This window comes from Hemiscyllium ocellatum, chromosome 35, assembly GCF_020745735.1.
Source record: "Hemiscyllium ocellatum isolate sHemOce1 chromosome 35, sHemOce1.pat.X.cur, whole genome shotgun sequence".
In the NCBI taxonomy this organism is placed as follows: Eukaryota; Metazoa; Chordata; class Chondrichthyes; order Orectolobiformes; family Hemiscylliidae; genus Hemiscyllium; species Hemiscyllium ocellatum.
The window spans coordinates 39,546,153-39,559,740 of record NC_083435.1 but is presented as its reverse complement, the minus strand read 5'-3'; the positions used below and the strand labels follow the sequence as shown (position 1 = coordinate 39,559,740).

General features: G+C 44.5%; 1 protein-coding gene across 1 annotated transcript in view; it reads left to right on the top strand.

The window, feature by feature from the left end:
- Positions 1–12,280, top strand: part of LOC132832644 (zinc finger protein 271-like) — a 64,467-nt gene extending 52,187 nt beyond the window's left edge. The window contains exon 3 of the mRNA XM_060850726.1: positions 9,582–12,280. Within this exon, the coding sequence (XP_060706709.1) occupies positions 9,582–10,454 (873 nt within the window). The 3' untranslated portion in view covers positions 10,455–12,280. The remainder of the gene's footprint in view (positions 1–9,581) is intronic.
- The last annotated feature ends 1,308 nt before the right edge of the window (positions 12,281–13,588 follow it).

Here is a 13,588-nt window from a genome sequence, read left to right as displayed (position 1 = left end):
CCTCCCCCTGAAGAAGCACTCAGAGTCGAGTCCACAGCCCAGAATCTGAGACTCCCACAACAAAAACCCAGACAAAGCTTCTCCAGCAGTCAATGCACTTCAGTGTTGGGAGCCAAGTGGATCATCTCCACTTTCTTCCCCTTTCCCGGTGACGCCATGTTGTCCTAAAAGTACTCCTAAGGAGAGGTGTGGATGATCAGGTGATAACTTTAATAAGTACCAAATTTTGTTTCGATGATTTTTCTTTGAAGTTTCTGATTTCTAACTTTATGTGATCCAAAGCCTCAAACCTCGTGTCTGTAGTCTCCACACCCACTTCGGGGCCTGATCTTCGCGTGGGGGATCTCCCCTCCTAACAACCGGTCTAAGGCAGATACAGACACAGCAGTTATTTTTATACTATGCTCTGGAGCCTCAAACCTCACCACGAGAGGACTCTAATCTCCTTTTTCCAAGGGACTTTAACCCCCTTTTATCTAGGGGACCCAAATCCCTTTCTCACTTCTCACACTTTTCTTACTCTATATGTCCAGGGACTCAAACCCTAATTAAATTCAGTAACTTATGCGTCTGAAAGCGAACTCATTGATGTGCAAGTGCGTAAGTTACCTCAGAGATTTCATCACCACAGAGTCCGGGGGGACGAGAGGGCGACTGAGTGGTAGGTTTAGGAGAGAAATAAAGATAAATCTTATCAACTACCACTCAGATGATCACTTATTCAGTCCACCTGGAAGCTCCGTGTATGTTGGGATCCGATTGCTGCCACCAAATGTTATGTTCCTTTTCTCCTGAGATCCTTACACACTTGATGCAACTGCAAACGCCAACTTCTGTGAACAAGCAACATTGATTAAGCACAGAGCAGAACAAGCTTTCGAGAAACCCTGAACACTCCTCACCATGCTTGTGAGGTATGTCCAGGAAAGCTCTTTTTCCTTCCTTTATACAAGATCTTTAAATCACACATCGTAATGTTGACAAGACAACCCCTCACCATTTAATATCACACAGGACACCAACCAGCAGAACGTTTCAGAAATCTCTGGGACACATGCAGTAAACAACCCCACTGCTCTGTGGCTGAACATTGCAACTCCCCCTCCCAATCCGCCAAAGACATGCAAGTCCTGGGCCTCCTCCACTGCCAAATTCTAACCACCTGATGACTGTAGGAAGATTGTCTCATCTTCCGCCTTGGGACCATCCAACCTCATAGGATCAATGTCAATTTCACCAGTTTACTCATCTCCCCTCCCCCCATCTTATCCCAAATCCAACCTTCCAACTTGACACCGCCTTCCACTCTGACCTATCACCACCACCTCTCACATTCATCTACCTATTGCATTCCCAGCTACCTTCCCCTTCCCATTTATCTCTCAGCCCCCTTGGGCACCTCCTCAATCCTGATGAAGGGCTTATGCTTGAAACGTTAACTCTTCTGCTGCTCAGATGTTGCCTGACTGGCTGTACTTTTCCAGCACCACATTTTTTGACTCTTGGCTCTTGAGGCCAGTTCAGTTGGGTTGCAGCTGTTCATGGGTCTGTGCACTGACAGCAAATCTGAGTAGAAAATGGCAACTTTGCCCATGTACAGGGAGGCATTGACCTGCAGCTTCTGCTGCTTGGAATAGTCATCTTCTCAGGCTCACATCCTTCCTGAAGGACTTGGTAAAAGGCTCTAAACAACACACAAACAAAGCGGAAGAGCCCTGCCTGACTCCAAATCTGATCGAGAAACTTTCTGATTCCCACCCATTGATTGAGACTGCACTTCTAATGTTGATATAGAGCAGTCAGATCCAATTGCAGATTCCCTCCCCAAAGCCCATTTTGGAAGCATGTCCCACATGTAGGCATGTAGTATCCTGTCAAAGACCTTTCCCGGTTCAGTCTGATGAGGCAGGCATCCAGCCCATGTCCTACACATTGTCAATATTATACCTAAGGAACGCAAGGCTCTGAAGGATCTTTCTGCCTCCGTTTAGGTGATAATACCAGGGATTTGCACATGCTACCTGCCAGAAGCAAACTGCCATACCTTTCCAGCAGGTCCTGACTAATAAAATCCCAAAGACCTGAATAGAACACAGCCAGTAAGCTGTCGCTTTTGGGAGTTTTATTCTTTTCAAAGTGTGAGAAATGAAGCGCACTGTTCAATAATTTCAGTCCGAGTCAAATTCTGAAGCAGTCCTTATTCATATATTCTTGCAAATCCGGGTGACCACAGATTAGGCAGACTTCTGAATAATATTATTGCACATTTATACAGTTTTCTAAGAGCCTCCCTGTACCTCCCCTTTTATCTCATATGTGACAGTTGTATTGCTCTGTGCATCTGCTAAACTAATCGGCTTACCACATCTGTCTGTGGCCTGTTGTTAGTGTGCAACCCCCACACCCCCACCCACCCCCTGCCCTTGATAGCTGGGTCTTATTACATTTGCTGATGCAACACTGGGTCTTATTTGGTTAGCTTGTTCATACTAACTCCCTATGTGCGTGACAATTGCAACTGTCATGTCAATACTTCTGTTTCTACCAGTCGACCACTTCCATAAGACCATAAGACATAGTGGAAGTAAGGCCATTCGGCCCATCGAGTCCACTCCGCCATTCAATCATGGCTGATGGGCATTTCAACTCCACTTACCCGCATTCTCCCCGTCGCCCTTAATTCCTTGCGACATCAAGAATTTATCAATCTCTGCCTTGAAGACATTTAGCGTCCCAGCCTCCACTGCACTCTGCGGCAATGAATTCCACAGGCCCACCACTCTCTGGCTGAAGAAATGTCTCCGCATTTCTATTCTGAATTGACCCCCTCTAATTCTAAGGCTGTGCCCACGGGTCCTAGTCTCCTTGTCTCCTCCCTTTTCGGTTAGTTATTTCTTGGTGTACACCCTCATGATTCCGCCTTGCGATTTCTGCAGATGCAAGATGCAGCTATTTGGAGCTGTTTGTGCAAGTATATCTAGCTTAACATACACCACCCCCCCATGATTCCGCCTTGTGATTTTTGCAGAAACAACAACTTTTACAAGCGCCTCTCACAGTCCCCCTTTTTTAAAATAATTGTTGTTTTCTGTATTTCTCTCCTATTTCGCCCTCACATTTACAAGCATCATCCCTGAGACTTCATCCATCTTGGCCTCAAGGTCACCCATCCCCTCATTGTTCAAGAGGGAGGGTTCCTCTGCCTGATTACCTTTTAGGGGCATCTGTTTTGCCAAGGCTACCTCAATCAGCTGTTGGGTTTGTCCCCGTACACAAAGTATGATACAAAGGCCAATTGCTACAGTATCCCTGCTACCACTATTAGGGAGGTGAGGATGGAGACTGCCACTCCCTTTCCACTTCCCAAACCATGATTCCAGCCATCCCGTGAGTGATGTGTCTACTCCTGAATTCTCGGCCAGTTCTTCTGCCAAGGTGATCAATCCTCGCAAGGCACGAGAGATTGACCCATCAGGTGCTGTATTATTTGGAATAAAAGTACAACAGCTCCCTCCTAACATCACGCATACACCCCCTTTTTCAGCTAAGATCATATCTAAGGCCATTCTGTTTTCCCAGGTCATTCTACTGGGTGCATCAAGCTGTTCTGCTATGCCTTTGACTGCATTCCTAGTGTAATTGATGAATCTTTGCTGATTATAGAAAATATAGTTTATCCAGTCCACATTCTTGTTGACCGTTACCCACTGGAATAGAGCCGATCCAGAACCTGCTGCAATTTGGTTATGAGCCTTGTATTCATCTGGTACCCCTCTAGGAACTCCTGTAGAGTCCAGGTAAATCCTATCATCAAAAGAGGTGTCTAATAATGATATTTTATTCCTCCCCCTTTTTTGTTGCTATCTTTTCCTTCTCAAATGCCAGGGTAAATGGAATTGCCAATTGTACAATTGCCCATATCCCTCTCCAATCTGGAGGTAGGGTGGGTCTCAATATTTTGCCTCCACAGTATCACCATAGATCCACTCGGGGAGCCTTTAGTGCTGAGTAGTCCCTCCCTTGTCTGTTTCGATGACATTCTCAATTTCTATACATAATTTCAGCTCCCCCAAATCTCTGGACAGATTTGTATCTCGTCTACACACACACAATGTGTGATTTCCAACTGCAGCTGAAAATGTAGTGGGGTGGGGGCTTTTAAGGCTTTCTTCTCCAGGGGAGGGAAAATTAGAGATATGGAGGTACAGTTGCTATCATTCCATGCAGTCTCATCCTGTTACAGGGCTAGCATACATTTCATGCCCTTCCTGTCTCGCTTCCACCCGAGCGGAAAGGGAACCACCTGGGCCACTGGTCTACCGGAGGCACATGCATAGCAATTGCTTTTGTTCAGACTTTTTACAGTATACTTTACCCATTCAACCCAGGCATTTGCATCCCAATATCCAATTTCTATTTCGATGGTCTGTATCAAGTCCTTTACCTCTATAATTAATACCATTTTAAGGTCATCGGGAAGGGTGAAAGGTTATCTGTGAAGTACTAGATTACTTACAGTGTGGAAACAGGTCCTTCGGCCCAACAAGTCCACACCGACCCGCCGAAGCGGTTGTATCTTATTATCCAGTAGTTCTGCCCGTGTTCCCTGTCCTACGCTAATTGGGAAACAACAGCCCGAGAAATCCTTCCCGTTTGTTTTCATTTTTATCCCAAATGTTTCATTTAATTGTACTTGATAGGTGCCCCCCAGAATCACTTCATGCCATGTGGTTTTCTTTATCGCTAGGTATATTGGGTTACACTCTTTATCAGGACAATCGAGAGCAAATAACCCTGGGTCTTATTTGGTTGTCTTGTTCATACTAACTCCCTATGTGCGTGACAATTGCAACTGTCATGTCAATACAACTGTTTCTACCAGTCAACCACCTCCCTTTTCGGTTAGTTATTTCTTGGTGTACACCCTCATGATTCCGCCTTGTGATTGTTGCAGAAGCAAGATGCAGCTACTTGTAGCTGTTTGTGCAAGCATATCTAGTTTGTGAGAAGATTTGTAGCTCGGGTGCTCGTTGTTGTGGTTCTGCTCGCCGAGCTGGGAATTTATGTTGCAGACGTTTCGTCCCCTGTCTAGGTGACATCCTCAGTGCTTGGGAGCCTCCTGTGAAGCGCTTCTGTGATGTTTCCTCTGGCATTTATTGTGGTTTGTATCTGCCGCTTCCGGTTGTCAGTTCCAGCTGTCCGCTGCAGTGGCCGGTATATTGGGTCCAGGTCAATGTGTTTGTTGATAGAATCTGTGGATGAGTGCCATGCCTCTAGGAATTCCTTGGCTGTTCTCTGTTTGGCTTGCCCTATAATAGTAGTGTTGTCCCAGTCGAATTCATGTTGCTTGTCATCTGTGTGTGTGGCTACTAAGGATAGCTGGTCATGTTGTTTTGTGGCTAGTTGGTGTTCATGGATACGCATCATTGGCTGTCTTTCTGTTTGTCCTAGGTAGTGTTTAGTGCAGTCCTTGCATGGGATTTTGTACACTATGTTGTACAAAACACAGAAAACGAACAGGAAATGACATCACCACAAACCCCAGGAAAAAGATATAAATAGAAAGCAGGAGACAACAGCTTCGCTTCACTTGGAGGTCACCACTGATGATGTTACCGAGCCAGGTAATGAAACGTCTGGATGTCAAACCTACAGCTCAGTGAGCAAACCTACACCCTACACTACATTGGTTTTGTTCATGCTGGGTATCGGGTCCTTGCCTGTTGGTTTGTGTGCTGTTATGAGTCCTAGTGGTCGTAGTAGTCTGGCTGTCAGTTCAGAAATGTTCTTGATGTCTAGTAATGTGGCTAGTCCTTTGGATTGTGGCATGTCCTCATTCCATTGTCTTCCCCTTAGGCATCTGTTGATGAAGTTGCGGGGGTATCCGTTTCTGGCGAATACATTGTAGAGGTGTTCTTCTTCCTCTTTTTGTTCTGGTGTACTGCAGTGTGTTGTGGCCCTTTTGAACAGTGTCTTGATGCACCTTCTTTTGTGCACACAAACCAACAGCCACTCTCAGACAACAACTCACCAGGACAAAGGACCCGATACCCAGCATGAGCAAAACAAACTTAATGTACAAAATCCCAAACAAGGACTACACAAAACACTACATAGCACAAACAGGAAGACAGCTAATGATCGTATCCATGAACACCAACTAGCCACAAAACGACATGACCAGCTATCCTTAGTAGCCACATACGCAGATGACAGGCAACATGAGTTCGACTGGGACAACACTACTATTATAGGACAAGCCAAACAGAGAACAGCCAGGGAATTCCTAGAGGCATGGCACTCATCCACAGATTCAATCAACAAACACACCGACCTGGACCCAATATACCGGCCACTGCAGCAGACAGCTGGAACTGACAACCGGAAGCGGCAGAGACAAACCACAATAAATGCCGGAGGAAACATCACAGAAGCGCTTCACAGGAGGCTCCCAAGCACTGAGGATGTCACCGAGACAGGGGACGAAACGTCTGCAACACAAATTCCCAGCTCGGCGAGCAGAACCACAACAGCATATCTAGCTTAACATACACCCCCACCTCCATGATTCAGACTTATGATTTTTGCGGAAACAACATTTGCTAGCGCCTCTCACAAAAGATCTTGAGGGCCTTAGTCAGTTCCTTTGGAGATAACGGCTGTTGCACCTCTCCCTCATGCTGTCGAATCAGATCTTTGTGATAGAGGACAGGAATGTCTGGGAGGCCGTATGAGCTGTGGGATTTGTGACATAAAAAGGTTGGCTGAGCCTCAGGATGTCAGACTAGATGCAGAGAATTTTTTTTCTCATTGTGGTCAAGCAACTATGAAATGTGCTGCATCAGAAGGGATAGAGGCAGGGTCATTAAATGTCTTTAATATTGAAGTGGATAGATTCCTGATGGGCAGGGAAATCAACTTCATCAGGGGGAAGATGTGAAATTCAAAACACAAACAGAGTAGACATGATTTTATCGGTTTGAGGGACCGAATGGCATAATTCTTCAACGATTTCAAATGTTTGTATGTTTCCCAGTCAGTTTCCAAGTTTCAGGAAACTCATGTTGCTCCAGAAATATTTGTATTGACTGTGAGAGACGTCAATCAGAGAGTCCACCCACTCTGCCCATTGTCTCCTCTTCCTCTTCCAGAGCTGGTTCACTTCCTATAGGGACTGAAAACCAAGTGAGGAGATGGTGAGTGAAGGAGCAGCTTTTATACAAATTGTATCCCATAATATCCACACCAATCTTCAGGCAGTCTGACTATCCTGTGGGTAATCAGGGGTGGAAATGTCCCTTATGCTGTGTGAGAAGATCCAGCTGAGAGAGCTGTTTACTCAGTGCTTTGTGCTGAACTGTGTGACTGGAGCTGTGTGTTGGATATTGAGTGTGTTTATCGGAAGCATTTCCCTCTGATTTCCAGGCTGAGTTTTGTTGATGTCTCATTCCTGAATATGAGAAGGTGAGGTGTCATTATCTGGGAGGTGCAGGGGTCTGAGGATCCTTACTGATTTTCTACTGAGGAGTTCTGAATTTGTCTTGGGAGCTGTTGTTATGCTGTGTACAGTGAGTGGTCAGTCCTATCTGTGTGTTGGGATTTGAATTTTCAATTCCTCCAAGATCTTCCTCCAACCCTGTCCCTATGACCTCCTCAATGATCAAAAAGGAAATCAAGGACATTGATGAGGCCACTTCTGGGATAATATGTTCAATTTTAGTCTCCCTGCTATGGAAAGATGTTAAACTTATTAGGGTGCAGACTAAGGAGGGAGCAGGGATTGCAAAGTTGAGCTATAGGGAGAGGCTAATAGGCTGGGACATTTTTTCCTGGAGTGTTAGAGACTGAAGGGTGACTTTTAAAAGTTTTATAAAATCAAGGAGGGGCATGGATAAGGTAAATAGCCAAGATCTTTTTTCCTAGGACGGGGGAGTCCGAAACTAGAGGACATAGGTTTAAGGTGAAATGGGAAAGATTTAATAAGGATCTGAGGGGTAGCTTTTTCATGCAGAGAATGGTGCCAGTATGGAATAAACTACCCAAGGAAGTGATGGAGGCTGGTATAATTACAACATTTAAAGAGCATCTGATTGGGTACATGAATAGGAAGGGTTCGGAGGGATTTGTGTCAATTGTGGCAAATGCGAGTAGGTCAGATTGGGGTGTCAGGTCATCACAGTCAATTTGGTCTGAAAGGCCGTATGACTGAAAAAGGTGCATTTATGTGGTGGAGCGATCTAAATGAGAGAAGCTTATGAGGCTAGGATTGGAGAAATACAGAGATCTCAGCAGGTTGGAGGGCTGGAGGAAATTACGGAAATAGGGTGGCAAAGCGGTTCAGTGGTTAGCACTGCTGCCTCACAGGGCCAGAGACCCGGGTTCAATTCCAATCTCAGGTGACTGTGTGACATTTACACATTCTCCCCGTGTCTGCATGGGTTTTCTCCTGGTGCTCCAGTTTCCTCCCATAGTCCAAAGATGTGCACGTCAGTCAATTGGCCATGCTAAATTGCCCATAGTGTTCAGGGATGTGTAGGTTCGGTGCTTTAGTCATAGGAAATGTAGAGTAATAGGGTAAGGGAGTGGGTCAGTGTGGACTTGTAGGGCCAAATGGTCTGTTTCCACACTGTCGGGATTCTGAGATTCTATAAGTGTCACAATGGAGGGATTTAAAACAAGGATGAGAATTTTCATACAGAGGTCCATCAGATTCCTTGGAGGGGCACTACTGAGGGAAAGCTCCCTCCTTGGGTGATAATTTTCACAATAACCATGGAATCGGGACTGTCGGATTGTGGTGGAATACAATCCTGCTGCTGCTGATAGCTCATTGCACCCCATGGACACCAGCTTAGGAATCTGTCCTTAGTCTATTTCCCTCATGATGATGAGGGCAAGTGACAGTCAAATGAGGAAAAAGAAAGGACTTGTATCTGATACCCTCCTTCCCCCTCCCCAACACAGACAGACAGACACACACACACACACACACACACACACACACACACACACACACACACACACACACACACACACACATACACACACACACACACACACACACACACACACCAGATTGGCACTTAGTGTGTGGAACTGCCTCTAACTGAGGAGTCAGTCCCTTTGGCAAAGGAGGAGAGGAGATTGGAGTAAATCACCGTTCCTTTTCTTGTTTTACAGAAGGATTGCACTGTACTACACCAGAGAATACAGAGAGGATACACACTGCAGATAGATCCTGACCATCATCCAAGGAACAACTGCACAACTGTGGAAATGCATCCAGTCCCTTCACAGCATTGCTCAACATAGAGAAAGTTGGGCAGTGAAACCATCATCTGGAAATAGGTCGGGTCAGGATCAGATCTGAAACTAGCCAGTGGTGTGGAGTCTTTCATTAGAACCAACCTTTCCAATGGTTCAGCTTGATCAGGGTGAGGCTGCGAAGTGTGAGTGGCTCCAAATGTGGTAAGAGCTTCAATCATTCACCAAGTCTCATGAACCGCTGACTCATTCTTACGGGGGAAAGGCTGTTCAAGTAGGAAGAGGGCTCTACAGGCTCATCTGGCCCCTGATGCAAGGTGCATCTGTTGAACAGACAGATGGAAAAGAAACCATTTAAATGTGAGGTTTGTAACCAAGACTTCACAAGGTCATCGACGCTCGTGAAACACCGCCGTGTGCACACTGGGGAGAAACCTTTCACATGTGAGGTGTGCAAAAAATCATTTACGCAATCATCAAATCTCCATAATCACCGTCGCATTCACACTGGGGAGAAACCATTCACCTGCGAGGTGTGTGATAAGTCCTTCTCTGAGTCATCACACCTCCGTGTTCACCGACGTATCCATACAGGGGAGAAACCTTTCACATGTCAGGTGTGTAACAAATCATTCTCAGATTCATCGACATTCCGCAGACACCAACGTATCCATACAGGGGAGAAACCATTCACATGTGGTGTGTGCCACAAATCTTTTTCGTATCTCTCGACACTCCGTGTACACCAACGCATTCACACAGGGGATAAAGCATTCACCTGTGAGGTGTGCAACAAATCATTTTCTCAGTCATCGAATCTGCACACACACCAACACACTCACACAGGCAAGAGGCCATTCACATGCAAGGTATGTGACAAGACATTCTCAACATTATCAAACCTTCGGGAACATCAACGCATTCACACAGGAGAGAAACCATTCACCTGCGGGGTGTGTGGTAAGCCATTCTCGCAGCTATCAAACTTCCTCATACATGAACGCATTCACACAGGAGAAAAACCATTCAAATGTGAGATGTGTGACAAAGCCTTCACACGCTTATCAAGCCTCTTGGTCCATCAGAAGATCCATACACCAGACAAACCCTTCAAATGTTTCGTCTGTGATAAAGCTTTTGTGACGTCCACAAGGCTGCTGACTCACCAGAGGATCCACACAGGAGAGTGACCCACAAAGTCGACATGTACAATTGAGTCTTCAAATACTAAATGAATCTGCTCCTCTTTCACACACACCCACATATAAACTGTTCACATGCAGTGTTTCTGATAAGGTTTTAAATCTCCTGATGTAGTAGAGGATCTGTACCAGTGAAAACCATTCAGGTGTGAGGTGTGTGAGAAATCTTGCGCATGTTGTGGCCATGATACAAGAGAAGCCCTATCAGTCCAAGTTCTGTGTTGAAGCTGTTACTCAGTTATTGGACCTTCTGGAACATCAATGCATCCACGTAGGAGACAAACTCTTCCAGTGTGACATGTGCCAGGATTGTTTCACCTACTCCCTTATCAGACATCAGCGTCTCCACGTGGACTTGGTGCCAGGTCACCCTCTTCTGTTGCCCTGAGAGCTGCCATTGCAAAGCACTGTCTGTCTCAGCAGTGTCTATCTCAAACCTCTCCCACCATCAGTCCAGTTGTTTTAAGGAGCACCAAACCTCACCAAATGAAGGCATCAGAATATATATGTAGAAACTCCTGCTTGTGCACAGATATCACTGTGAGTCTGAGAGGGTTTCCTCAGGTACAGAAAGTGGGTGATTCAGGAGAATGTGTGTCTGAATTATCCGTGCTGTGGATGTTGTAGAAGTTGCCACAACCTACCCCTGAGAAGATATGTTACATTGCTCCATTCTGAGAGTCTGCTATGTTGCAGCTTAAAAAAAGACAAATTTAATTTGGCTCTGTACCTTCAATAATATTTCATAATATTGAATTTCCTCTCAATGCAACATGTTATGAAAGTGCATCATTTAATGGTTTTTGTGAACTTGAGTTGAAAGATTGTGGAGACACCTATATTAACCTTTCAAAACAAAACCAAAGAAAATTTATGTTAGAACTTTGTCTTCAAGCAAGATATTTCTTAGAAACCACGTTGATCTAGAACTGCACTTGGTTGCCTGAACTCATTTTAGGGAAAACTCCTTCAGGTCTTGATTTTATGATTGTTCTGTTTAAGTAGTGTTTGCAGACTTGATGCTTGGAATTTTATTTGGAAAAAGTCTGCTGCAGAAGAAACAGTCCAATTTGTGTCTCCTCTTTCTGAAGTACCTTTGTGAGTTCAGGGGTGAAAGCTAATTCTTCTTCTGGCAGAGTGACAGAAACAACATTGAGATGTTTGATTTCCTCAGTAAGTTGTGTCTGCCAGATTGACAGGCATCAGAATAGTCTACACGTTATTCTGATTTATCTGAATGAATCACCAGAGCAGAAAATGTCTTTCATTAAAGTGAATGTCTGCAGTTTCTTCCCTTTGCTTGAAAAATGAGTGTGTGTGTGTGTGTGTGTGTGTGTGTGTGAGAGAGAGAGAGTGTGTGTGTGTGTGTGTGTGTGTGTGTCTTTATGTTGGTTAGAGGGATAACATTTTGTATATTCACATTAAAAACTGTGGGTGTTTAACCCATTCTCTATCCCCATTGAATAGGTTTAATTTTATAATGAATGAATGATGCTATGATTATTCATAAAACTTGGATGATGGGTCTTCACATTCAATGCTTAGCATCAAGAAAGCTTAGGATTGTCTGTATTGAGAATCTTTTTATCAAATTGTGACTCTGGAGGAGAAGAACAAGAGCAACATTGCACTGTTCTCATTGTAATCATAACGAAGGTAATTCAGAAATTACCTTTCTGTTGGTTTATGGATCTTGCAATATTCTGGGAAATTCCAAATCCCTTATGTCGTGAACATCTAAACAAACGAACACTGAACTTTAATCAAATATGTGAACAGATTTTGACATTGTTATCTGATATTGTTGCTAGTCAAAGACAGAATGCTTTTTCTACAAGTGTACAAAATGTAGCAAGTCATTCTGCATCATTTGGTTTTGTGATCATTGATATAAAGTCAATGTGGAACTATATTGTAGTTTCCTTGTAAGAATTACAATGCATTGTTTCACACGCACTCCCCACATCTGAAACCATTTTCACTGTAACTTTTCTGTTTCTTTTGGTGTTAAGGGAGTGGATATGAAGGTTGTATCCGGGGCAATAGCCAAGGTAAGCGAGGGAATAATTTATTGGGGCCTCGGGGATCACATGGAGGTGAGGGTGGGGTTGAATAAATCAGTCACTGCAGAAATGTTGTGGTGAATGGAATGGTAAAGGTCTGGACAGTTAGATTTTTGAGAGTGCAGTTATCAGTGAATTGAGGAATATATTTTTCCAAGGAAAAATACAGGAGGAGGTAGAACTGGAATGCTAAAGGGGAATGTGGGTGCTAAGTAATCCATGGGAGTGATTAATTGCCCACAAAAAAAGCATCAAATCTGGCAGTGATTACATGAAGGCAGAGGTTGAAGTTAAGAGAATTCTCTGTGATTGATACGATGAGAGGAGTGAGGCCGGGTGATACGGCGAGATCAAGGAAGGAGCCAGGAATCTGGGTCAGGGAAATCACTGAAAGTGAGAGTCAGAACAAGCAAGGGAACTTCTGGAAAGACATACAATCGATACTTTGAAGTATTAATTACTGACACACAAAGCACATCCCAATCCTGTCAGCGCATTCTTGCAGTTGCTGGAATTGATTCATTCGGGTTATATTTGAAAAGAAAAGAGGCTAGTGCCTAATCCATTAGGTCCCTGGACTCTACAAAATGGGGGCTTGGTGGTTGTAACTTAACCCTTCATCTCTATGTAATCATTGCCAGATGTGATGCCTTTTTGTGGGCAATTAATGTGGCCCAGCCTGCATCCTGTACTTCATGGACTGAGTAGATAGGGAAAGTCTATTCCCACTCAGAAAAGAATCAAAAATAGAAGGCGTGCATTTAAAGTAATTTGCAAAAGAGGCAAATGTAACGCAAGCAAACACCTTTTCACTCAGCAAGTAGTTTGGGAATGGAATGCTCTGCCTGAAAATGAGCTGGAGGCAGCTTCAATTGAGGCGTTCAAGAGAGCATTGGATCATTTTTTTGAATATTCTTTTACTCATCCACAGGATGTGGGCATTGCTAGTTGGGCGAGCATTTATTGCCTGTCCCTGGTTGCCCTTGAGAAGGTGGTGGTGAGCTGCCTTCTTGAACCACTGCAGTCCATGTGCTGTAGATTGACCACCATGCTCTTATG